The 27,150-nt window shown below is 42.3% G+C and overlaps 1 protein-coding gene across 1 annotated transcript in view; it reads left to right on the forward strand.

The window, feature by feature from the left end:
* The window catches only part of STAB2 (stabilin 2), a 133,149-nt gene that overhangs the window by 44,934 nt on the left and 61,065 nt on the right, over positions 1 to 27,150 (forward strand). Inside the window, exons 19-34 of the mRNA XM_084646216.1 lie at positions 1,249 to 1,311; positions 3,002 to 3,085; positions 4,254 to 4,340; positions 4,915 to 5,026; positions 6,135 to 6,315; positions 7,027 to 7,120; positions 8,090 to 8,248; positions 9,127 to 9,222; positions 10,633 to 10,728; positions 14,116 to 14,163; positions 17,738 to 17,874; positions 18,262 to 18,373; positions 19,945 to 20,022; positions 20,228 to 20,326; positions 20,443 to 20,550; positions 24,743 to 24,874. Coding sequence (XP_084502342.1) covers positions 1,249 to 1,311; positions 3,002 to 3,085; positions 4,254 to 4,340; positions 4,915 to 5,026; positions 6,135 to 6,315; positions 7,027 to 7,120; positions 8,090 to 8,248; positions 9,127 to 9,222; positions 10,633 to 10,728; positions 14,116 to 14,163; positions 17,738 to 17,874; positions 18,262 to 18,373; positions 19,945 to 20,022; positions 20,228 to 20,326; positions 20,443 to 20,550; positions 24,743 to 24,874 — 1,686 coding nt within the window. The remainder of the gene's footprint in view (positions 1 to 1,248; positions 1,312 to 3,001; positions 3,086 to 4,253; positions 4,341 to 4,914; positions 5,027 to 6,134; positions 6,316 to 7,026; positions 7,121 to 8,089; positions 8,249 to 9,126; positions 9,223 to 10,632; positions 10,729 to 14,115; positions 14,164 to 17,737; positions 17,875 to 18,261; positions 18,374 to 19,944; positions 20,023 to 20,227; positions 20,327 to 20,442; positions 20,551 to 24,742; positions 24,875 to 27,150) is intronic.

The following is a 27,150-nucleotide window of genomic DNA, read 5'->3' on the forward strand; positions in this document are numbered from 1 at the left end:
TCTTTCTGAGACTAGGGGTAACATCATCAGTCATGAATAGTCTAACACAAGTGGGAACCAGGGAACCCTTTTCAAGCCTTGACAAACTCTATATCCTCACTATAGTGAGGATGACGGTACTTACTTATACTTACTAAAGCTGGGAGAAAATTTTCAGACAAAACTTTTTCAACAAAAAATGCAGATTCAGTGTCAACTGAAACATCTGGTTATCCAAGTTATTTTGGTTTAAAAAATAATAATTCTGAAAAGATAGAAACATTTCTACATTTTCCAAAAAAGTTTCTGTTTTTCAATTTGAAATGACCTTTTGTTTTGAATTTTACTTAATTTTAATTTTAAAAAGGTAAGAAACCCTCAAAAACAAAATATTTTGTTCAACCCAAAACAAAATTTTTTAGACTTTTCTAGTCCAACAAAAAAAATCAAACAATTTTTTAGATCAACCCAAAATGTTTTTATTATTAATTATAATTATTATTTTGGGTTCAGTCAGCAAACCAAAAACTCAGTTATTCACACAGCTACCGTCATTAGTAGATGCTGAGTTTTTATGACTCCTCATCTTGAAACCTGCCAGTTGATTCTAAATCATCTCACTACTGTAGCTGTTAGTCTCTGTCATTGCCAGGCAATGCTAAACTAACCATTTGTGACAATGAGCTAAAACGTGATAAGAAAAGAGTGATGATCATTGCTGGATTATAGCTCAATGTAAGATTTATTATATGGATACAGAGAAAATATTTTTTCTCTTCACACTGGATATGCATGAAATAGATCTCAAGTTAGTTTGCTAAGGTTGTCTTCCTATGAGTTACATAAAACAACTCATAAATATTGAAATATGCAAATTAGGCCAGATCCTCAGTTGGATTAAGTCGGCGTTGGCTTCAATGAGTTATGCAGATCAACACCGGTTGAGAATCTGCCCCATTGTGTGTGTGTGTGTGTGTGTGTGAGAATTTGCTGAAACAGTCGCTCACCGCTCCAGTTTAGGGAGATGCCAGTTCTCCAAGAGAAAGTGGTCAGGAAAGAAAGGAATGGGGAAAGGGCAAGATGACGGGGAAAGGAGGCAGGAGGAAGGTTGAAAAGATAAAAATTAATGTTCATTAGAGATTTGATGAGGGAGGATTCGCAGTTCAGGTGCTGTTACTGTGTTCTGTAAATCATGACATAATTGAATAAAGTTTATCAGACATCGCTATAGCCTTCCTAAAATGTGACTACTGTCCTGTCTCCATTCAGGGTACCTGTGTAAAATGTTCAGTATTCTACAGGAGCACTTGTCCAGGGGACTCGAAGCCCATTGTAAGTGACCTTCCTATACAAATACTGCCAAACAGGCTATAGTATTGTTTAAACTTAAATTCAATGTTCTGTATTGATTTTCCCCAGTATAAACAATAACTGAGTTCTTCTACTCAGCATTTTGGGAAATCAGTAATATTCAGCTTACTAGGGCTTTATGGGAGTCAGCTGTCTCAGAGTTCTGTACTAATACTTGTCACAGCAGTACTTGGGCAACTCCCAGGTTAATTAAATTGGTATAGCAAAGGCCCCAGGAGATTTCATGGAGTCTCCCACTCTTCTATCTTGGGTATCGGAAGCTATGCTTGGGGTAGCATTCCATGTAGGAGGGGGGTGTTTTTATTTTGTCTTTTAGAGGAGGGAAGGAGTAAGGGAGGACAGTTGCTGTAGACTCTGCTTTGAGATTTTGTATGTGAAAAATACAGGAGGGTTAAGACTACACTATATCCAGACCTGTTAAAACTTTCTTCTCAGTCACAAAAATAAGGCTTTGCTTCTCTCCAAAGAATTAATGCCAGGTGCAATACATGCAGTCAAACACTGTCCTAGCCTGTGCTGTTTCCTACCCTTCACTTGTTCATGTCACAACATGACCTGAGAGGCTGGGGGTTGGGTGGGAAGGATGTACCAAGGAACTGAGACTCCAGCCAGTAGTAGGAGCAGAAGGACCCAAAGCCGGAGGGGGAAGGGGGTAAAATGAGGCCCAGCAATCTCCTGGACCCAGAACTGTACAGAGGAAACCCACACACACACTGTGGGGGCACTAGGACCAATGTGGTACCTCCCTTCTTATCAGAGACTCCAGCTAGTAGGGGCAGAAGGCACCAAAGCAGGGACCTCTGGACACTCAGAGAACTTTCTAGTTTTGACTGGATGTTCTCTGCCCCATGATGACTGGCTGTTGGAACCAATCCTCTTCCTTCGTCAGTCTCTCCACCTCAGCTTCAGTCCACACCTGCCTCTCTTGGACTCTTCTCCCCAGCCCTGTCCCTCTCACACCTCTTCCCTTCCCATTTAGCTGATCCCCTCCAAAGTAAACCCATCCCCGCCCCCACCAAAAAAAAATCAGGGAACTAACATGACATTTTCTGTCATTATATTGTTCACCCTGTGCTCTACCCCTTCCCCCACTTTATGTCTGTCTTGTCAAATTAAACTGAAAACTCTTTGGGGCAGGGATCTTCTATTATTGTGTGTTTGTACGGTGCCTAGCACGAGATCCCTCTCTTGGTTGGCCCTTAGACACTGCCATAATAAACATGATTATTACGATTATCAATAATAAATAATAATAATAATAATGCATGTACACATGCTTTGGAACCAGTAGAAAGCCTTCATCTGTTTTGTCTTTAAAAGCACTAATCTTCATTTCTGGTGGTGTATTTTTCCATATACAAAACTCACATGTTGCTGTCAAGAGATTTTGTTGTCCATAGATCAGAATTCACTTGTATTTAACACTCTATCCCATGTACAATATAGTAAAGATCCAACCACAGATTAAAAACTCAGGAAGATACACATTATAGTAAAACTCAAAATATCCTTTTAAGTATCAATAGAAAAAAATAAAACAAACAATGTGATGATATTTCCTGTTCTTCAATTAAATTGTTCCCTAACATTTTGATTGTAGTGCAGTATTGAATGTCTACCTGGAAATATGTTTGTTTTATTTATGTTCTAGGCTTTTTCAAGACGTAGATGTATTTATGAAGCCCTGTCCTATCCAACAACCGGCTGTGCTAGGTACTGCAATGTAACAATAAAGGTAAGAAACTGTACAAGGCTTATATAGAAATCAGCCCAAATATTGCTGTTGGTTTTTGCTAATTTTACTTTTGGATGTGTGCAGCATCTAAAGGTCCTCTTAACATAGTTCTTTGAGCAAGAGTACCAACCAGAGACACTTAGCTTCTCTGATATACTACCCTTTGTACTACCTGAAATAGCTCTTCTTCATTCTTCGTGTTTACCTCAGCTCTCCTGGTGAGGCTTTGTAACTGCCACACATTTCTGTTTAGAACTTTCTTATATTATATAACTCAGGTTCTCTCTCTTTTTAATCTCAACACCTCCCAAACACTTTTCACTGATTCTTATGGCTGTCTCTATGAAGGGCTGCACAGTTTGACAATTAGCAACACTAGTAGGATACATTATTCTTCCAAGACTTCATGTGCTGCTCAGTGGCAATGAACAGCCAAATGCTTGCAAAGATTTTACTACATTTTGCCTCCTGTGGTATGTCTAATCCTTACAAAAATTGTCAGTCACAACTCATTACCATTAATTTTCCACATTCCTTTTTCCTGTCCTTCTAATTAGGTTTCTGGGTTTCATAACACATATTAGGTGCAAAAGGTCTGCAAATCTCTAAGACAAGAGAGGCCTTTGGACCCATGCTTCCCTGTGAATTAGCCAGTTTCCATGCTTTTATATTCATGAATCTGCATAGCAGCCCAATTCCTGAATAAAAATTTTGATACAGGAAATAATTATTTAGGGCTAGGTTGTAGCTAGACCAAATCTGGGTGCAGGTCTGTGGGTGAAGCAGGTGAAGAGGAAGTAAGGCGACTACCCCTGTGTATGGCCCACCTGTAGGCTGGGCAGAATTGCAGTTCCTGATCTCAGGAGTGCAGACACTGCCCTTTTGAGTGCACAGCACCCCAGAGCCTCAGACAGTTGTCTGTGTCAGAGCTCCTTCTCCACATGGCCATAAAGCTTAGAGGAGTATAGCAGTTTGTGCAGTCCATCACACACCAAGAAGCTTTGGGAGACAGGTTGCAGCTGACGCTGGGACAGTGTCACTCCAGGTCAACCGCAGTGCAGAGCTGCACCGTCTAGCCCTGAATGATTGGTCTGTCCCTCAGGTCTTCAGATGGAGGAATAAAGTGTTACTTTACATGCCATGCAGCAGTATGTGCTTTTCTTCACAGGAACCTAAGTGTTGCAAAGGCTTCCATGGGCCAGACTGCAATCAGTGTCCAGGCGGATTTGCCAAACCCTGCTCAGGAAATGGACAGGTAAATGGAGCAACCAGCAGCATCTTGCACTTTTATGTGGGGGTAGAGACAGGCTGGGCTTGGTAGCATCCAGACTCCCTTGATCCTTTAGCACACAACAAATGTGGAAAATATTGCAGGAGGTTCACACTCTGCTAATCTATGTTGGCAATATGGGAGTCGTGCACTGATATAAGAGGGGAAAGATGGTGGAACCCTCCAGTTGTCTAAAACATCCAATTCTGTGGTTTTAATACACTGTATTGGGCATGGTTGGGATTTTAAGTGACCCACTCTGGTGCCCAGGATTGTCTGGGGAAAAAGCAACAACAAAATAATAATTTTAAAGTTACAATTGAGAAGGAGAATGGAATTATGGGCATATGGGAGCAGAGAAGAAACACAAGCTGGAGGAAAGTTTCCACTGGAAAAAATATTTATCATTAGGTTGAGATTCTTCTTGCATCTAAAGAGGGCGCTGCTACAATCATGGTATAGACAGGCCCAGGTTAGTTATACAACTTTTCCTGCAGGGAGTAACAAAAAAGGATTATTTTAACATTCCCATATAAATCCTATATCTTCTTTGTTGCAGTGTGTGGAGGGAATGAAAGGAAATGGAACTTGTATTTGTACTGATGGATTTCAAGGATCCCACTGTCAGTTCTGTTCAGACCCTGATAAATATGGCCCTCAGTGTGACAAAAGTAAGCATAGCTGCACCCTCCTCCCCCGTGTATAACCTGTTGTCTTCTAAAACGTTATTTGTATTACAATCAGAGCTAACTGATAGTGGTATACTCTCTGTAAAAGGCCTTTGGGGTGGGTTAATTTCATATGGTTTCCAACAAGGCCTAATCCATAGCCCGTTGAAGTCAATGGAAAGGCTTCCATTGACTTCACTGGGCTTTTGATCAGACTTAGATTGCCTTATGTTAATTGCTTTTTCATGTCTGCCTTCCTTGCATAATTATCTAAACAGACAAAATCCTCCTCCTCAACATGTATTTCTATTCTGGAATTGTTCACAAACGTAATAGCAGCTATCTACATACATATGAAGACACAATCACTGTCTTGAAAAAAAAATCCACAATCTGAAAATATTTAAGATTATGTAGGAATCAGATTCAGATCCACTTTAAACATCATTCTTACTAGATAACTACTGTGTCTGTTAGTGTAGGGCCCAGAGTAAAAAAGAAAAGTCCCAGAGCCCAGGCTCCAGCCCTAACCGGAATGTCTACACAGCAAATATGGACCCCGCAGCCTGAGTCAGCTGACCCGGGCCAGCAGTGCGTTTTTTATCCCTGTGTAGACATAGCCTAAGAGGCCACTAGGCCTTCCATAAGATGATGTAAGGTCAGAGGCTGAAGCATAGCTACTTTAAAAAAATATTAAGATCTTTTTGAGCCTTGATCCTGTAAATTCATCCACATTTGTTTATCTTTTTGCACTGTGAGTAGTTCTGTGACTTCAACAGAACTGCTCATAGGGCATAAAGTTAAGCACGTGGGTAAATTTTTGCAGAATCAGGGCCTTAGTTTGTAAAAGTTTAGTGATGTTGTTTGATCTGTTTATACGTAATCATTTTAGTTTTTTCAATCCAAGATATGATGTTGTGTGCCTGCTTCACCAGCTTCTATAGATAACTTTAAATTCCAATGGCAGACGAGTGTGCTATAAAAAATATGAAGAATATTATTACAGGTGTTTAGATTTTAGAAAGAACTTATCTGAAATATTTAAGAAATACCATATAGGGACAATTGTTTTTCAGTTGTTTAATTTCACGTTTTATTTTTCCCCCTACAGAATGCCTGTGTGTTTACGGGAAATGTGATAACAGGATAGGTAGTGATGGAATCTGCCTTGCTGGATCATGCAAAAGTGGATATGCTGGGAAACTCTGTGATAAGCAGATAGTTCCGTGTGGGCCTTTTGTGCAATTCTGTCATGCACATGCAAATTGTCAGCTTAGTAATGGTGCCAGGAGGTAGGTAGTTATATCTAAGTAATATTAGGTGTGCTATAACACTTTCAGAATCAAACTACAGGACTGGCATTTTTTGTTTCAAGATAACACTTCACACTATTGTACAAACATTAATCTTTATCATAATACTATGAGGTGGTATGTGCATGTTCCTTTCATTTTATAGGGGGAGAAAAGGAGGCAGAAAAGTGAAGGGACCTACCCAAAGCAATGCAGTGAGTCAATTGCAGAGCAGGGATTAGATCTCAGTGGTTTGATTCCCAGTTCTGTGCTCATTTCCACACATTATACATAGCTTTTTCAGATCTTAAGATCAATATGTTTGAGCTTGTAAAATTGCAGAAGTAAGAGGGTTACAGTCAAAAGTGTCAAAGTAATTTAGGAACCTAAGTTTAATTTTCAAAAGTGCCTAAATGTCTTAGGAGCCTAAATTCATTAACTTGCAATGAGAAAGGCTAAATACTTGTCACTTTTGAAAATGGGACGTCGGTGCTTTTGAAAATTTTGGGCAGTGTGCTTTTCGGATATTCACCCTTAACCATCTATGTACTTGAAATGGTGTGGTATCTTCAATAAAGCCAAAGCTAATCATTTTAAGCAGCCTGCAATTTGGACAATGTGCTAAAGGAAAAAATTATCAAAAATCAATTCAGCTTAATTTTGCAAGTGTCCTATCATGCAAAATGATTTAATCAAACCTTGTTTTTATAGCTGCATCTGCAAACCTGGATATGAGGGAGATGGAACAACCTGCAGTGAAGTAGATCCTTGTGCTAGTTTAGTTCAAGGTGGTTGCAATACCAATGTAAGTATATGATTTCTTACAGAAGGAGTTGCTTAGTTTAGAGGAAATCTAAAGAAAGGCTAGGAATACCAGTAAGAAACATTTGCATATATAAATTCAGAATTTCCAACCAAATTCAAATCCTTCCCATAATTAAAATTCTTGCCCTTACAGTTGCTTTGCTATGAAAATTGCTATGACTTATATAGTCATTGTGCCCAAAGATGGATGCCACACATCTTTTTTAGCGACTTCTGTGACATTCTTAATATAACCCAAAGTAAAATCTTCCTTCAAAGCAGTAGACTCATGGATTGAAATCTCTCTACGCCTCTATGCCCTCCCATTCCATAATAAAGGTAAAGCTATGGCAATGAGGGATCTTTTTCCTCTTTAGAGTTGGCAGAGCAGGATCTACTACAAGGAAGCCCGTAACTAGTTCAAGGGATTAAGTAATGGATTTTAAAACTATTTTCAATGTTTAAATTGTCAGATCAAATTCAGGTCAAGTTATTAGTGACCTAAAGTTATTTCTTATCATCTGATGACTGTTTGGAAGCTTATGTGAAACAAGTTGCTAGTTGCATTATAGTTAGCAGGGCACAGGTAGCCACATAATAACACCCACAGTGGCTGGCATTAATTGGCGTCTTTGCTGATTGCATCAGTTCAGAGGTTGAAGATTTGATTCAGTCAAGAGAGACCTTCACCCCTCCAAGTCAGGGTGAGACACACTGACATGGCATTGCGGGGGAACCTTTCTGCCCACCACGGTCTCCTATGGACAAAGGGGGATGTCAACCTCCAGGGCTGTAAGTCCAGCACTAAAAAAAATTCTATGAAAATATTAAAGGGGAAAAAATAGAGTTTGTTCTCTACTGTCATAGCCAAAGATTCCATCTCCTTTCCAGCATGTCCTTTTCTGAGCTGTCCATTTTAAAATGGTGGTTGGTGTCCATTAAATTTGTTTACCGTGTCATGTCCCTACAGGCAGAATGTATTAAAACAGGCCTTGGAACTCACACATGTGTATGCCAGCCAGGATGGAGTGGGAATGGAAGAGATTGCTCAGAGATCAACAATTGTCTGCTACCAAATTTCAGAGGGTGCCATGACAATGCTACCTGCATATACGTAGGGCCGGGTCAGGTAAGTTTCGCTCATATCTTCCTGCACTACCTCTACCTCATTCTGTTCTGCCCAAGTTTGCTCCCGAACTACTACCTTCTACGTCTTCTCCCACTCCCTCTATGTGCCCTCTTCCATGCAACCCCACCTGGAACAGCCTCCCACATCTTGTGTTCCTCATCTCATAGGAGTAGGGGCAAAAAACTGAAGTGGTTTTCAAATGGAGCTTGATAAATTTATGAAGGGATTGATTATATGATGGGATTGACTGCAATAGCAGGGGACTGGAATCAATGATACAGGAGGCCCCTTCAAATCTGATGGTCTTATGTCCCAAATGAGTACCCTTCTCTCCATTTTAAATCTTGCCTTAAAACTCACTTCTTCTGAAAAAATCTATCAACATTAATTCTCTATTGAAAGGGACTGTACTTTATTCTTTAGTTATTTACAGCTATTCAGGAAAAAATTTAAAAAAAAAATCCATCCACAATCCATGAATGCCAATTATCTCTCTAGGATATTTCTAGAGCACATATGTATATAGTTTTTAAATCACTAATTCTTTTAAACATCCATGCAGGACACACTGAGAGACTACCCCCCTCCCCATGAATGATGCCAAAAGATCAAACACTTCGGCTCCACCATGTGCTGGGCCTCAACTTACTGGTATTAATGTTGGAAATGCAACAGCATGTTCAGAGTTTCAGCACAAACGCTTTGTGGGTTTAAAGTACAAAGGGACAGATTCTCAGATGGTGTAAATTGGTGTCACACCATTGAATTCAGTGGCGCTATATGGATAAACACCATCTGGAAATCTGATCCATAGTGTTTAGAAGATCTACAATGTTTTAATCGTTTTACTTTATTGCCTTGTTTTGTTGGAATCGTAGAATGACTGTGAATGTAAGGAAGGATTTCGGGGGAATGGAATTGAATGTGAACCAATAAACTCTTGTTTGGAACAAAATGGAAAGTGCCATCATCTGGTGAGTTAATTATTCTCAGAACAAATATTAAAATAACATTTGTTTTACTGTATGCATCAGTGGATAATATTTCTTCCATGGGTGTGAGAATGAATGGCATTCCACTAGAGCAAACATGTTGCAGCTTCATGTTGTAGGATCTTTAAAGCTCAGTTGAGTGCATAAAAATGTCCTTCAGTGTCAGGTGAAAGGATTGCTGATATCCAAATAGATCCTGAGATCCTTACTAGGTTTTTCCACTGAGATCCATTAAAGTTTCCCTAACTGAAGTCTGAGTGATAATCGAGTAAGGCCCCTACAATTTGGTCTGTTAAGAAGACTGGAAAGTTGATCTCCATGTTCTCTGACATATCTAGATGGTTGGTTTTGTTTTTTTGGAATATCAGCAATACAGCATGAAGATACAGAGACAAATTCTCTGCTGCTGTAAATTGGTGCAGATCCATTGAATCCCTACACCATAGAATAAGTTATTTTTGGTTACTTACAATAGCTAGTTCAGGGTTCAGTTATCCCATTCACCTTTCAAAGAAGGCAAAAGAAAGGGGGCTTAGTAGTCTCATCATCTGGTCTAACAATACATAGACTCTCAGGAGCCATAGGCTCAAATTTCAGGAGGGCCTGCTCATCCATCCACAGTGCATAAGTTTACTATGATGCAATTTATTCTGTGGGTCTCAAATCAAGGTCCAATTTGCTTTTCCCAGATACAGTAGTTAAAATACTTAATGGCCGCTACAATTTCTTCTCTCCAGACCAGAAGTATCTGCTCAGTCAGGCATTATGGGATTCTTCAAGATGTGTTAGGCTATATTGCATAAAGAGATTTTTTTTTAATTTAGAACTGTTTGGATTATTTATTGCCAGTAAATTATCTGATCAATTTAGCCTTTCATTTCCATTCCTAAATTATCTGCAAACAGCTTTGGTGCGCACAATTTTGTAATTCACAATTGTTTGACAGTTTATAGGTTTTTCACTAACCGTTCTCTGAACTTTTCATCATTTGTGGCATGAGACTGATTATCTACATTGTAAAGTATTTTTCTTGTATGCTGGATGAAAAGCTTTCTAATATCTTTTATTGGACCAACTTCTGTTGGTGAGCTCGTCTCTCTTATCAACAGAAGTTGGTCCAATAAAAGATATTACCTCACACACCTTGTTTCTTCCATTCATGAAAGCATTTAAGTCCTATTGATTTCAGTGGGACTTAAGAACATGCTTAAGTGCTTTCCAGAATAGGGATACTTTACTGAATGAGGGCCTCAATGAAGGGATTTTCAGCTATTTTAACTTTGCCACATCTCAGCATTGCCTTGTATTATGTGCAAGCATATTATATCAACAACATCTCTTGAATCCCCAGCTCTTTGACAGATTAAATCTTCTCTCCCTCATTTTTTAAAGGCAACTTGTCAGTTTGTGTCATCTGGTGTCTGGGACTGTGTGTGTCCAAAGGGATACGAAGGAAATGGCATCATATGCTATGGAAGTGCAGCAGATGTAAGTAAGATAGTGATCTTTTGTCTAAGGGCAAGTTCAACTGCAGATTCTTTTTGTAATGCTGGCCAGGGAGACAGTAAAGTAACTTCTGAACAACCCTAACAATGTAATGCACAACTGTGCTGACTGCAGACAGCGTGCTTCCTGAGACCCTTGCAAATCCCAGAAATGAGATACTGTGTTTAAAGAGAGAGGCTTGCACTTTCAAAGGGCCTAAGGGAATTGGGCATCTGATTTCATTAAGCCTCTGAAAATGCCAGCATTAGAGCCTAATTTTCACAAAATACAACTGAAGTCATTGAGAGCTGTGGATGCCCCATTTATATGAAAATCTGGCCTTGAAAATTAGTCTCATCTGAACCTGTCAGTTTTGATCAGAGATCGACTTATCATATATAAAATAGGAGAACAAAACAGGTCATTTAGTGAAGGTAAATTTTCAACTATTTAACTGGATAGGAAAAGGAAAGGTATGTGTCAATCTTCTCAGCTATTTTATCTTTTCTTTTTAAACTGGCAGCAGTAAGAAGCTGGGATTGGCATTACCATTTATAGCCCAATCTGTTCCCAGTCTCAGCACTGAAATGAACAGAAACCAGATAAATTACTGACTAAGACTCCATTACAGAACATAAAGACATTTACAGCAGGTTTGCCAATGGATTTATAGTATCCGGTTAATTTTGCAGCCTTTCACATTACTTGGAAATGGCAACACACAGCCTGAAAACTCTTCCACTCTCCAGTTGGTGGAAAACAAAATGTCTGTCTAGGGAGATATTACACTCAAGATGAAGGTCTGCAGTAAACATGCTGCCTGGGAATGGGGAATCATAACTGAATAGCAGTATAGTTTTTCTAGGACTACAGTACACTTTGGCTACTAAAACTGTCCCATTTCTGAAAATGACCCTAAAGGATTTCCACTCACTATCAGTACTACAAAAAAGAAAGTTTTAAAAATTGACTTGTCTTTAATTGTTGTTATGTTTATTATAATGGAGCACTAGCTTCACTATAGTTAAGGTTGAGAAGACCATTGTGTGTAAAGAATGACTCTTCTTAGTGCTGTAAAATCTGCACAGTTACATAGATTGCCTTGAAATGTAGTGTGCCCTGTGGGAGTGCAGAGTATGGGTAGTGATCCAAATTTGAGGACATTTGACCAAGGGATTCCTGAGATACAGCCCCCTGAAATAAACAGCTTTTCTAAATATATAATCTTTTTTTTGACCAGGCCTGGAGATCAAACATAAGGGTCTCGCTCACTTAAGCGTTACCGTCCAAGCGTGTGTAGCACCAACAAGTCCTTTTGGGGAGCAAAATTCAAAACACTCTTAGTAAGAGTTTGGCTCTCCAGTGAAGCTCTTGAGTAAGGGTCAAACACCAAACAAATCACACTGAGCATGTGCAAAAAAAGGAGGCTAAGAGGCTTTGTAGGTGGAAAGCTTTCTCTGTAGCTGGATAGTTCAAGGCGGTAAGCAGTAAGCCTTTTGTCCTGAACTCACCCAGCTAATGACAGTTCCAGCCCCTGCCTAGGGCAGAAAGGCATATAAAAAAAATCTACCCCCCTTTGGGAGGGAGGCATTTTGCAGGAATACATTTAAAGTATGTTTGTAACAAAACAAAAGTTAGATGTAAGAATGCTTACTGTCAGGAGGGGCATTTTAGGCGGTGGAGGAGTGGGGGTATAGGAGTGAGGGGTTTGGGGCTATATCAAGAGGAGCAGGGATAAATGGGGATAGGGGAGGGACACTGGGAAAGGGACATGGGGGTGAGTGGCAGGTGGACTGGAGGAGAATAGGGAGAGCTCCAGATAGTGTGTGCCCAGATCTTGGGGCTCCTACACCGTCAGAGAAGTCTGAGTCCCCCTCCCTGCCCCTCTCATGTAAGTTGGAATATGGGGGCCTTGCCTCTGTGGGAGTGTCTGAGCCCTGCTCTCAGTCTCTTTATAATGAGCAACCACAGCTCCCACTGCAATCTGAGATGACCTAAAATGTCAATCCTGGGTGACAATACATGGAGATGCAGGATTTCAATACAGAATTGTGTGGATTATGTCAAACAGAAGGGCACTGGGCTTTTCTTGCCATGGGTATTATCAATAGTGAGGTGGGATAGAAGAGCAGTCTGTGGATTTAATGATGAGTGGGGGGAAGTATAGATTTAGATAGTAACCTGTGTGCACGTGTAAAGGGGTTGTAAAAGGGTCTGAGGCGGCTGTTAAATTTTGCCAGTGGTATTTTGTTGGAGTAGGCTCCATGTCTGAGTGTAGAGCAAGTGCAGGGAGTGCCTGTGCATTACAGCGAACAGGCACAGTATGAGAAAGTACATTATGGGTGATATGGGGGCAACACTCAAAGAAGACAGAGTTAAGGTTACATGGTGTGGCAGGGTCGAACCAGATGGCTATAGGAGAGTAATAGAAGGCAGATATATTAGCCCCAGGCTTAGTAGGTCCCTTTTCCCTGGGTAAGGTAACAGGGAAGGTTCCAAAACAATCAGGAACCTTCTGGAGACAATTAAGGCAGGCTAATCAGGGCACCTGGGTTTTAAAAAGGAGCTCACTTCAGTTTATGGTGTGCGTGTGATGAGCTGGGAGCAAGAGGCACTAGGAGCTGATAGTGAGAACGCGGACTGTTGGAGGACTGAGGTGTACAAGCATTATCAGACTAGGAGGAAGGTCCTATGGTGAGGATAAAGAAGATGTTGGGAGGAGGCCATGGGGAAGTAGCCCAGGGAGTTGTAGCTGTCGCACAGCTGTTCCAGGAGGCACTCTAGACAGCTGCATTCCACAGGGCTCTGGGCTGGAACCCAGAGTAGAGGGCGGGCTCAGGTTCCCCCCAAATCCTCCCAACTCCTGGTCAGACACAGGAGGAGTCAACCTGGACTGTGAATTCAGAAAAACGGCCACGCTGAGGGCTGCCCTGAAGCTCCAAAGCAAGCAAATCCGTCAATAAGCGCAAGACCCACCAAGGTAGAGCAGGAACTTTGTCACAATGGGCAAACAACCTTAATTCAGTATTTCTTTGTTTCCACAAGTCTGAGTTTTTCTGAACTTAACATTCTGGAAGGGCACAGACTATCACCAGGCAACATTAACTCTGTGTTAATGACTTTATCATTTAATTTATATTGCGATAGTGCCTAGGTGTCCCAGTCATGGTCCGTGACCCCATCGTGCTAGGAGGTGTACATACAGCACAAAAACAAAGAATTCTCTTTTGATTTATTTGGGATTTAGTTAAGACAAGATTTGTACTTGAATATTTAGAGATAAAATGTTTAGACCAAAGTTAGACACCTATACGTTAAATGATAAAGTCAGACCACTTATATAGGTCTTATGAATAACCACTGTATTCATTCTTCTCTTTATTGGATCAGGAGTTGTCTGCTCTGTCAGAGGCAGCTGGATTTAACCAGTGGGTTAATGTGAGTATACTTTTGTTTGAGGAAAATACTATCCTTTTAATATATAGAAACGTGGATCTCTAGTGATGTTCCCATCAAATAATATAGTCCAAGATCTGTACTGACATGAACAGGTGAATACGTGTACTTCGGGGCAGAATCTAGTCATCTAATTCTTCTGCACTGAGGCCAAATTCCAGCTCCAATCTCAATAGACGCAGAAGCTCCACTGGCAGAGGAACCAATACCAGTTCTAGTATATGGGGTGGGAGGCTGCATACAGAGCTCAGCTCTGTGGGCATGCAGATGACATCAGATTTCACCACAGAGCAGGTCCTCCTATCTGCCCCTTGGTGAGAAGGCTGCACAAGGTCTGTGGCACCCATGGCTGCTGTAGCCTCCACAGCAAAGGGGATGGGAGAAGAATTCTTTCTCCTGCATATTTGCACAGTGCTGGATGGCATGAAAATCCTAAACTGTGTGTGGTCATCATTCTGACTGTCAGAGCAAGTGAGGAGGAACCCACCATCTGCACTGACTTGATTGAACCATAGAAAATGAATGAGCAGATAAATCACAATAGAATGTCTGACTGTATAGTAGGGTTAGAAACACCTGTTTGAACAAAATGAGAAGTGTTCCAAACAAACTGATTCATATTTGCCAGATCACTCCTGTAATGTGACACTTCCAACTCCAAAGAGCTTACAGTCTAAATATAAGACAAGAGACAATTGGTCGATACAACAAATAGATGGAGCAAGCACAGGGTAACAGACAGACCCTTAGGAACAGTATGACAAGCAGCAGTCATAACACGCCAGCTGCCTAACCATTGTCACATTTAGTGTAGCCATCATGGCCGAGAGGACTTGGAGGATAATGTGGCTAATTGTAAAATAGTTATCTGGCTGCCTGCTTGATTCAGGTTCTCAAACAGCAGCATATTCCATTGGCAATTTTACAGACAGAAAACAACAAAACCAGAGTGGAAATAAGTACATGTAGTCATGTATTAGGAGTCAAGTATTATGAAAGTGCTGCTAGGTTTGCACAAAACTCGTCAGGTGTTAGAGGGGAGAAAGAGAAGAGTGAACACGCTATACGGGGAGCAGACCACAAAGCCTATTGAAATAGGGATATGGACATTCCTGCTTTACTTCAGAGAAACTCCACCTCTTAAAATTAAAGAACTGTAGTGTTAAAAAATATATTCTTCTATAGCAGGAGGTTCTCAAACATCATTGTACTGTGACCCCCGTGAACCGCCTCCATGCAGGGGGGCCAAAGCCGAAGCCCAAGCGCTTCACCTTCAGCCTCAAGCGGGGGTCCTGTAACCCGAGCCCTGCCACCCAGGGCAGAAGCCAAAGCCCGAGCCCCGCCACTCAGGGTGGAAGTCCTTGGGCTTTGTCCCCAGGTGGTGGGGCTCAGCCTTCAGCCCCCGGCCTCAGCAAGTCTAACACGAGGCCTGGCGACCCCATTAAAACAGGGTCGCAACCCACTTTGGGGTCCCGACCCACAGTTTGAGAACTGGTGTTCTATAGTGTCGCATTCCCCACTTGTCTATTAGAAGAGACAGTGCAACTTCCATGATTTTAACATCTCAGGTGAGTAGCAAGTTCTATTCTTTATATTTGTGTGATGCTCCTTCTCCCATTACATAGATATTGTTCATGGCGCTGTTGTAGTTATAATCTCAGCTATCTAAATAACCTACCAAAAATACTTTAAATCAATTATATGTATTGTCTTAATTATCTCCTATCAAAATCCCTAGCCTCCCCCATTCCCTTCAGTCTTTCCTCCACGCCACACCCATGGTCACATACCACCTAATATTTATTTTTTTCAGTTCCATTGTCTTGAAACACAAGCCAAGTATTCTGTTAAAGGATAAGAAGTACACGGTTCTTGAAGTAGGTTTGTCCTCAGATTTTACTCCAACACAGTAAGAATCCTAGCCATCTAGAAGTGGTTAACAAGACACCAGTTGTCATCGGGCTTTACTCATATCCTTTTCAGTTGCAAAATAGTTTCATAAAAAGCAGGAACTGGCAAATCAAAGCACAGTGACTATCCGAGCTTGTACAAATCAGATCTTGGCCCTTAGATACTTATTGCTAGCTGTGCATATTGCACAGAAAGAGACTGTGGGCCTGATCCAAAGCCCATAAGAATCAATAGGAATCTTTCTACTGACTTCAGTGGGCCTTGAATCAGGCCCTATGGTTGCCTGAGCTATGTTCCTATGCTGATGTTTTGGTGGTAGGGGAAAACCTCTCTCTGGATCAAATGGTGTTTGATAAGACAAGCAAACAGGGAGGTCTTTTTCTGGGCATATTTTTAACTTCATACTCTAGCAGGAATGTTCATGTTTATACATTTTCATACCTGCATGCTGTTTTTTCCTACAGACTAGGAAGGAAGAGGGAGATTGTTATTGTTAGCTCTATTTTTAAATACTTGGGAGGCCCTCAGATGCTTGTGGCAATGGTGACTTGAAAGATGACACTAGCAGATACAATTCCCAGCTATTTCAAGGGACTGGTTTCTGCACAATTCTCCTTTCTTGACACTGAAATGACAAAAGTGATGAAGGAGCACTAGGAAGAGCCCATGGCCAGTCTCCAGGCAGCACACAAGCTAGGGCAAGGCAAAACCTGAACCTCTTGCTCCATGGAAATTTACAAGAGTGAAATTAGCAAATTTTGGTGGTGCTGATGGTATTTTGTTTTGTTTTATGAGAAAGAGGTTATACTGAGGTTAATCCTCTTAATCTCTCCTCCCCAGTTTCTTCCACAGCCTAAGACCCAACACTGCTAAATGAAACACGAGTTAGCATACTCAAACATTAGCAGCCTACAGCCCTATGTTAAAACTGGGATTGTCAACAGCACCTGAAGGGAATTAGGCACCCAAATCCTATTGAAATTCATTGAGAGTTAGATGCATAACTCCCTTATGGTTCTTGGAAAAATCTCTGCTTAAATGTACAGTCTTTCAAATAAAGGAAAGGAGTACTTGTGGCACCTTCACGAAAGCTTATGCTCAAATAAATTGGTTAGTCTCTAAAGTGCCACCAGTACTCCTGTTCTTTTTGCAAATACAGACTAACACGGCTGCTACTCTGAAACCTGTCTTTCACATGTGAATCTCGTATTAGGCAGATTACCTATTTCATGGCTATTAACTCTATTCATCCTGTTTCTTAAATACTTCTGCCTACCCTTCATGGGTACTTCAGTTGCAACTATTATCAAGCAGCAGTAGTAACCAAAATATTTTTTAATTCAAATACATAAAATAAATGACATAGTACAATAGTTGTGTAGATTGACTTGTTTTTTATGGTTATATTAAAATTGGTTCTTATCCTTATTAAGATTGTTTCTATTCTTCATACACGGACCAAAAATTCACTGTTTTGGCTTTCCACACATTTTTGTAGCCATTGGTTCAAATCATTAGGCTACTTAATGGTTCTTCCTCCCCACACCAATCACAGGACAGCTCATGTACGGAACCCTATTAAAAGGGTCACCTGATGACACATAAACTTAGGATATACAATATAACATATTTTACTCTGATTCAGGAGGCTTCAATAAACACAGTGCTGTCAGTGACTTCAAATTTAACCATCCTTGTGCCTTCCCTTCGAGCAATTGAAAACATGGATCAAGATGAGAAAGCCTTTTGGATGTCAAAGACTAACATTGCAACCCTACTAAAGTACGTTGATGTTTTCTTTAATATTTGATGCATCTGATTCTTTAAATGAATTGGTTTTCAATGCAAATATCATTTTGATTTGAACTCATTACAGCAAGGCAGCTTTTACATCCTTAAAGACAGTGAGTCAGATTCTCCTTTTTTACACTGAAATGGTAATCCCATTGAAGACAATTATTTATTATTTGTATCATTACTGTGGTGTTTAGATCCGCAGCTGAGACCAAGGCCCAACTGTGCTATGCACTGAACAAACAACCCCAACTTTACCCCAGCGTAGCTCAAAGCAGAATCTGACCTAGAAACCGTGGTCTGAAACGCCATGTTTATTTATCTGCAAGCTGTAAGAAAATACAAACATTAGAATCCAGCTGAATTTTCTTTTAGGTATCATGTATTAGTGGGAGCTTATAGACTTGCTGACCTCCAGAATTTATCATCTGACACACTGGCCACATCTCTGCATAACAATTTCCTGCATCTGTCTAAAGAAAGTGAGGTAAGATCGCTTGTCAGCCAGCTTGAAATCCCATTTTGCTCTCAGTCCATCAGTAGTGCTATAATAATATTAATACCCATGCATATGCTTACATTTAAAGATGCCTATAACATAGGCATTAACGTAATTTCTCTATAACATTCTCTCACTGTTGGGTTCTCTGACAAGTACTGTTTTCTCTACTGCTTTATCTAGACAGCCAGACTGTGACTCATCAATTCTTATATGTATATTATTGGTATTGTTGTAGCAGACAGAAACCCTAAATGGTCAGAGCCCCATTGTAAGGGGGGTACACATAGGAAAGCACAATCCATACCCTGAAGAGTTTACCCTCTAATTTAACACAAGACATATCAAGCAAGTATAACAAACAATACTGGGAGGCGAGAGGGAGGGAGGATTAGGGTAATAGCAATACCATGCGACTACATTGGCTGACTGCATGCACAGCTTGATGGTCCCAAATCATTTGAAAGTATTTTTAAAGATAAATAAGCTGAAGCCAGGTGTCCTTGACCACCTCTCAACGTAGCCTTCAGAAGTTGGCTGATTTATTGTAGGAATCTATACACATTTCTGGGAATATGCAAACTCCATAGTATTTAGTCCCTTGAAGGAGTATTCTTTGGGGGAGCATGTTGAAGAGGTTCCACTAGGCCAGTGAAGCTTTGGGAATGCACAGACGTCTCAAAATTACTGAGGGCTAGATGGTGTTTTTAGCATGCAAGCCGTAATAAGAGAAGCGGCGCCTCGGTGCACCACCTCAAAAGAAGCACCAGGAGGTTCTGCCTCAGAAGCACAATTCTTCCTGAGGCTCCTTAAGTAAGTAATTTACTTCACCTATTTAAAGAAGCCAGCATGCTGCCTCCATGCAGCTAGTCAGTTGTGCTGGCCTGCATGTAGAGAACAGAGCTGGGCAAATAACTGATTTTTCAGTTCAGTGTCACGTCCAAACAAACAAAAACAAAACACACCTGGGGAAAAAAAGTATGATTTAGACTGAACCGAATGGGAAATTTTTCAGAATTTGTGGTGAATCATAAAAGTTGGTTTTAGATCAGGGATCCAAACCCAGGTCTCCCACATGTCAGGCAAGTACCCAAACCACTGGGTTAAATATTACCAGGGGCCAACAGTGGAAGCACCAGTACTGACCCACCTCCCTCTTTTTCCAGTCATTCTGTGATTGGCCAAAGCTATTTGTGTCAATTGGTGACCAGTTTCAGGGTAACAAACTGCATTTTTGTCAACTATTCATCTGAAAAATTTCACCCAGCTCTAGTGGGGAAGACAGAACCACAATGCCACCTATTCCCCAACCAGTTTCCTCAGAGCAAATCATCAGGGGTGCAGTCCCTGTGCTCCAGGACTGTGAATCTGGGGAGCCCTAACAATGCCTAGGCCAGGGGAGGAATGCTTACTGTCTCCCAGGCACCTTGCTTGACCACGTTAGATAAGAATACAATCTAGCTCTATGTAAACAGTTAGACAGGTGGAAGTCTGCTGCACACAATCAGCAAACTGGTGTAACTGTGATTAAAAGTAAACCCTAGTCCTTTTCTTTCCAGAACATCACTATTGAAGGAGCTAACATTGTCGTTGGTGATATTGCAGCCACGAATGGAATCATCCATGTTATTGATAAGGTACATCACCATGTAATTAAAAAGTTAGCACCCTGCTCTCTATTCCTTTGCCTCCTGAGCAAGGCAATACAAATTGGATGGGGAAACAGCCAACAGCTGTGGAAAAATATTGTATGGTACATCAGTTTATTCTATTTCCAGTCCTTGCAGCTGCAAGCATGGTATATGTCAATATATTGACATTGTTTGTATGCTTTGATTTCAGGTTCTAACACCACTCAGAGGTCTGAGTGGCGCATTGCCAAAACTGCTGGCCCGCTTAGAACAGATGCCTGATTACTCCATTTTCAGGGGTTATGTTATTGCAAGTATTCATGCTATTTTAAGAATACAAGTAGTTCTCTAGACTATGTGTGTTTGGGCTGGTAGCAGAATATCATTACAAGGTGTTGTTGTTTTTTTTATGTCTTTCCACAACAGCAATATAGGCTGGCAAGTGAAATAGAAGCAGCTAACACTTACACAGTTTTTGCCCCAAATAATGATGCAATTGAAAGTTACCTCAGGAATAAAAAGTCTGCCACTCTGGTATGTATTATACACAAGTCTTGTCTTATCAGCTGAACACACCATTTCAGTTTCAAAACTGCTAGTGCTCCACAGAATGGATGACAATAAAATGAATAAAACAGCAGGGTCTGGGTTTTGTAAAAAGTCAGTCAAGTTGGCTTAAAACCAAAAGAGGCAGGTGGGGATGGGTTCATGAGCTATTCTCCCCCAAATCATGGGAAGTTCTAATTATCATTCTTGGGTTTTGTCCATTTCTACTTGAAAATAACAGGTATAATGTTATTAGTAATGCTTTTCCTCAGTGGATCTCAAAGCACTTTACAAAGGCGATATCATTATGCTTGTTTTGCAAATGGGGAAACTGAGACACAAAGAAGTGAAGTGATTTACCTGAGGTCACCCAGCAGGCCAGCAGCAGAGCCAAGAATAGAACCTAGATCTCCTAAGCCCTGGTCTAGTAATCTATCTGCTAGGCAACACTACCTTTTTTGTTCATGAACGTCAACCTCCTGAAAAACTGTGCCAATACTATTTTAGTTCTCTAATGATACAATGTTGTTATTTCTATATCACCTTCCTGGAAAAATCCATAATGAGCATTTGAACGGGTATCCCTTGAGAGCTGTCTTTTCACTTGGAAAACTGAACCTGGTTTTAAAAATGTTAGTTAACTATATGACAATGCAGCTAGACATGGACAGCAACATCAAGACCTTCAGCCTCACAGAGTTCAGGCCTAAGGGCTTGTCTACACTTACAGTGCTGCAGCTATGAAGACACTACCTACACAGACAAGAGAACATCTCCTGTTGTCAGCATAGGTACTTCACCTCCCCAAGAGGCAATAGTTATGTCAACAGGAGAAGCCCTCCTGTCAACATAAAGCTGTCTATGCCAGGAGTTAAGTCAGTATAACCGCATCGCTCAGGGGTGTAGATTTTCCACACCCCTGAGTGGTGGTGTTGTACTGACATAAGTTGGTAGTGTGAGTCTGCAACGCTCATGAATGAAACTAAGCTCAGCTGAGCTGCCCTGCCTAAGTCAACTCACACACAGGTATTTCCAGGATCAAACTTTCAGAATGTAAAAAGCTTAATGGGTGGTCTATTAAGTTTCTTCTTTTAAATTGAATAGAAAGTAGAGTTGGGCAATGCTGTGGATGATTTCGATTTTCAAAAGCCAGTCTATCAGGCTTTGGTACTGCAGAAACAGATGTTTAGCAGCTGAATCCCCACTGTAACTGCACCTTGAAATTTGGGTTAAGAATGGGTTAGTGGAAAAATGGTTTTAATTTTGGCCCTTCTTTAAAAGGTAATTAAACCAAGAGCAAGCAGTGACTGGTAGGTGCACACACTAGATCAGGCTTTTGCTTTCTATGTATCCCTCATCTTTTCCTATTATTTATTCAGTCATATGGAGGTTTCATTTCTTGCTTTTCTGCCACTATATATTGTACCTGCAATTTTCCTTTGGGGCTCCTCTTGGCCACAGTCACTGATTGCCTGTGTTTGAGGTGCGGCTCCCTGAAAGGCAGAAGCAGGAAGTGGTCAGAGGGCTAGCTCTGCCTGACCTTTTCCCATTTTATAGAAGCGCTACCTTAGAGGGAGGAGTTTGGAGCAGTCACAGGGCCCAATCCTTGATTTCAGTGGGAGCAAAATTTGGCCCAAACAGAACATTGGTCAGGAGGGGTATTTCTCAGCCTGCTGGTGATAGGTGGCAGGAAATATCTCCCTACATTTTAAATGATGATGAGTGAGATTTAATGTTCCCATCCCAAGTGCCCAGTTAAGGGAGATCAGATATCTGAAAACGAAACAGTAGGACTTCTACCCAGTGGGAATTCAAAGTGGAAACTACATTACTGCATGAAAAAAAGCCAAGTGACATAGCGAAATTTACAAATGTCATAGTTTGGAGTCATTTCTTTCACTAGAGTGAATCTCTGAAAGACCTAAAGAGCATGACATGACATGAATTTTAAGATGTAAATTGGAAGAACATTCTAAACACGTTCCACATATATTGGCCTTCTGGGCAGGTGACAGCAGGGTTAAAAATCGATTGGCTTCCTGAAAAACAAAACAGGCTTGCTAAAAGCGGAACATCTAAAGTAAGACGTTCAAATGGGAATTAGGCTCTTAAGTCCCTTAGGATACATCTATGCTGCAAAAAGAAAAAGAAAAAAATCTCAGAGCCTGGATCAACTGACCTGGGCTTGTGGTGCTCATGCTACAGGGCTAACAATAGCGCTGTAGACTTCCCCACTCAGGCTGGAGCCCAGGTTCTGAGACCCTTCCCCCTCGCTGGGTTTCAGAGCCGGAACTTTTACACTGCTATTTTTAGCCCCATAGCATGAGCCTGAGTCAGTGGACCTGGGCTGAGACATGCTGCCACTCATCCTTATTTGCAATGTAGATGTAGACTCAGGTGCTCTTGAAAATTATTCCCCTGATCCCACAAGTCCATTGCAAGCAGAACAGGCCACTAAAACAAAGCATTCCTGACCATACAAAATGTATGTTACAAAGTAACTCCAGCAAGATGGGAAAAGACCTGAAGACACACAAAAACCATTTTAAAATCAGATTTCAGAGTGGTATCCGTATTAGTCTGTGTATCAGCAAAAACAATGAGGAGTCCTTGTGGCACCTTAGAGACTAACAAATTTATTTGGGCATAAGCTTTTGTGGGCTAGAACCCACTTCATCGTATCCATGGAGTGAAAATACAGGAGCTGGTATAAATACATGAAAGGATGGGGGGTTGCTTTACCAAGTGTGAGGTCAGTCTAACGAGTTAAATCAATTAACAGCAGGATACCAAGGGAGGAAAAATAACTTTTGAAGTGGTAAGAGAGTGGCCCATTACAGACAGTTGACAAGAAGGTGTGAGTAGGGAGAAATTAGTATTGGGGAAATTAAGTTTAGGTTTTGTAATGATCCAACCACTCCCAGTCTTTATTCAGGCCTAATCTGATGGTATCTAGTTAATTCCAGTTCTGCAGTTTCATGTTGGAGTCTGTTTTTGAAGTTTTTTTGTTGAAGAATTGCCACTTTGAGGTCTGTTATTGAGTAACCAGAGAGACTGAAGTGTTCTCCTACTGGTTGTTGAATGTTATGATTCCTGATGTCAGATTTGTGTCCATTTATTCTTTATTCTACGCAAAAGAATTCTTTCTAATTATCAGGAGAGTTACGCACTGGAATAGGCTTCCAAAGTTGGTTGTGGAATCCCTGTCATTGGAGATTTTTAAGAACAGGTTGGATATACATCTGTCAGGAATGGTCTAAGTTAGGGGTTCTCAAACTGGAGGTTGTGACCTCTCAGGGGGTCCCAAACTTATTATGAAGGGGGAGGGTCGTGAGCTTCAGCCTCCACCCTCAAACTATGCTTTGCCTCCAGCATTTATAATAGCGTTAAACATAAAAATTGTGTTTTTAATTTATAAGGGGGGGTGTCTCACTCAGGTTTGCTGTATGAAAAGGGTAACCAATGCAAAAGTTTGAGAACCACTGGTTTAGGTTTACTTGGTCCTGCCTCAGCACAGGGGGCTGGACTTGATGACTTTGAGGTCTCTTCCAGCCCTACATTTCTATGATTCTATAGAGAGCTCCTCAACATGCAGGATTTTATGTAAAATGAATTAGTTAAGATTGGGATGTAGCCCAACAATCAATCTTGCTAACTCTCCCCAAAATCCATCGGCCAGCCCTATGCACAGAAATATAGCAATTGCCGTAGTGGCTCAGACTAGAGTAGTTTGCTTCCACCAGTGGCCAATACCAGATGCTGAAGGAGAAAGTACAACAAACTCCATAATAGACAATATGGAATAACCTGCCCATGGGGAAGTTTCTTCCTAAACCCTGGTAGTCAGTAAGTGGCTTTGTCCCCAGCATAAGGGCCCATAACCCGTCTACATGTCTGTGCTTTGTTATTAGAGAGACGAGGTAAAGGAGATAATATCTTTGAATGCACCAACTTACCTATTAATTATTAAGATATTACCTTACCCACTGTGTGTCTCTAATATCCTGGGACCAACTAGGCTACAACAACACTGCAAACAATATGCTGTGCTATGTAACTCATTGGGGGATGAGAGAAATATTTCACCCAAACCGTTTGCCAACTAAGCTGAACATTTAGTGAGGGCACCTTTGTTAAAACGTTGGCAGCACGTCACTGGCTTACCCCCCGTGTCTTGCAGGACGAGGACCAAATCCGATATCACATTGTGTTGGAGGAAAAGCTCTTGAAGAACGACATGCACAATGGCATGCACAGGGAGACCATGCTTGGGTTTTCCTATCAAGTGGGATTCTTTCTGCACAACGGCCAGGTGCTACTGTCTGTGTTTAAATGTAGAAACATGTTTTCTTCACTACAGGAATGAAACTTCTATCTTAAATTGAAATACAGGCAACAAGAGCTATTGACTCATTGTTGCCTTCTGACACCTTAATATTACAAGAGATCCCATTCAAATATACTGTTGAGTCTCCAGACAGTCTAGACCAGGGGTGGGCAAACTACGGCCCGCGGCCAGATCCAGCCCCTCAGGGCTTTGGATCCGGCCCGCGGGATTGCCCCCTGTGGTGCCGCAGGCCCCGTGCCACTCTCAGAAGTGGCCAGCACCACCTCCCTGGGGCCCCGGGGAGGGGGGCAGAGGGCTCCGTGCATTGTCTTTGCCTCCAGGCACCGCCCCCCGCAGCTCCCATTGGCCGGGAATGGGGAACCGCGGCCAATGGGAGCTTCGGGGGAGGTACCTGGAGGCGTGGCAAGGGCTGTGCACGGAGCCCTATGCCCCCCGTGGGGGCACACAGGGACGTGGTGCTGGCCGCTTCCCAGAGAGGCACGGCGTGGGGCCAGGGCAGGCATGCAGGGAGCCTGCCCTGGCCCTGGTGCATGCTGCTGCCACCCTGGAGCCGCTTTAGATAAGCAGTGCTGGGCCGGAGGCCAAACCCCTTCTTCACCCCACCCCCCAACTCCCTGCCCTAAGCCCCCTGCATGCACCTCGCATCCCTCCTGCACCCCAACTCCCTGTCCTGAGCCCCCTGCTGCACCCTGCACCCCTGTGCACCCCAACCCCCTGCCCTGAGCCCCCTGCTGGACCTTGCACCCCTCCTGTACCCCAACTCCATGCCCTGAGCGCCCTGTCACACCCCGCACCCCTCCTGCACCCCAACCCCCTGCCCTGAGCTCCCTCCTGCAGTCCGCACCCCTCCTGAACCACTGCCCTGAGTCCCCTTCTGCACTCTGCACCCCTCTTGCACCCCAACCCCCTTCCCTGAGCCCCCTCATACACTCCACAGCCCTCCTCTGTCCCAATCCCTTGCCCTGAGCCTGTTCCTGCACACCGCACCCCCTTCCACACCCCGCACTCCCTCCCACACCCCAACCCCCTGCCCTGACCCTGCATACAATTTCCCCACCCAGATGTGGTCCTCGGTCCAAAAAGTTTGCCCAACCCTGGTCTAGACAAAGCCTGCTTAATTCAAAGTCACACTGGAAGGGACTTTTGACAGGATTTAAATTATGCTGTTCAGATTTAGCTTCTGATTTTACAAGACAATATGATGGTCTCACACATCTGGTGGCTAGAGACCTGCATTGCAAAGCAATCATTAATCCTATTTCTAACAGCTTTTCTGGAAATTCTCTTTTAATTTTAAAAATAGTAGTAGTATTGATTTGTAGTTTTTATAACCCCTTTCATCCCAGGAGCTCAAAGCATTTTGCAGTATTAGTGAATTTACCCTCACAATACCCTTATGTTCATGAGGAACCTAAGGGGCAGGAGCTGCCCAAATCTGTGGCAAAACCAGAAAAACAACCCAGACCTCCTTGCTCTTGGTCCTATTCTCTAGTCACAGTATACAGCCCTGTGGCAGTGTAGGCACACCCCATCCCCTACCAGGATAGATAGTGGGTGTGACGACACTGAGGTTATTGTCTACCTGACTGTCTCGGACCTCACCACACTGAGGTCCAAGAGTCAAAGTGAAAGCAGTGGTCCTTGGGTCTGGAGCTGCGTGACCTAGTGACCAGCGTCAATACAGCAGCCCTTGTGTTCAGGGCAGCATGACCTACTGACCAGCGTCAATACAGCAGCCCTTGTGTTCAGGGCAGTGTGGCCTAAAGGCCAGAGTCAATACAGCGGCCCTTGCGTTCAGGACAACATGGCCTAGAGGCCAGAGTCAATACAGCAGCCTTTGTGTTCAGGGCATTGTGGCCTAGTGGCCAGACACAATATAACAGCCCTCAGATACAAGGCAGTGCGGCCTAGTGGCCAGAATCAATATAACAGCCCCCAGATACAGGGCACTATGGCCTAGAGGCCAATACCCAAGGGGCCACCACTAGGGGGATGGCGGCCTGGGTAGTGGGGCACAGGCCCACCCAACTCCACCAGGCCCCAGCCCAGGGCCCTATCTGCGGTGGAGTGGTCTGCCACTGGGTCAGTAGGGAATCCAACCAAAACACGCAAACCTCGCATGGGTGGAAGATACCCCTCGCCCACCCTCCCTGGGTCACTTCCTACCATGCTTCCTAAAGCTGTAGTCCATGGGGTATCAGGGTCTCCAGACTCCTCAGCATGGGTAATTCCCATTGGCC

This window comes from Lepidochelys olivacea (assembly GCF_965140295.1).
Source record: "Lepidochelys olivacea isolate rLepOli2 genome assembly, chromosome: 1".
NCBI lineage: Eukaryota > Metazoa > Chordata > Testudines > Cheloniidae > Lepidochelys > Lepidochelys olivacea.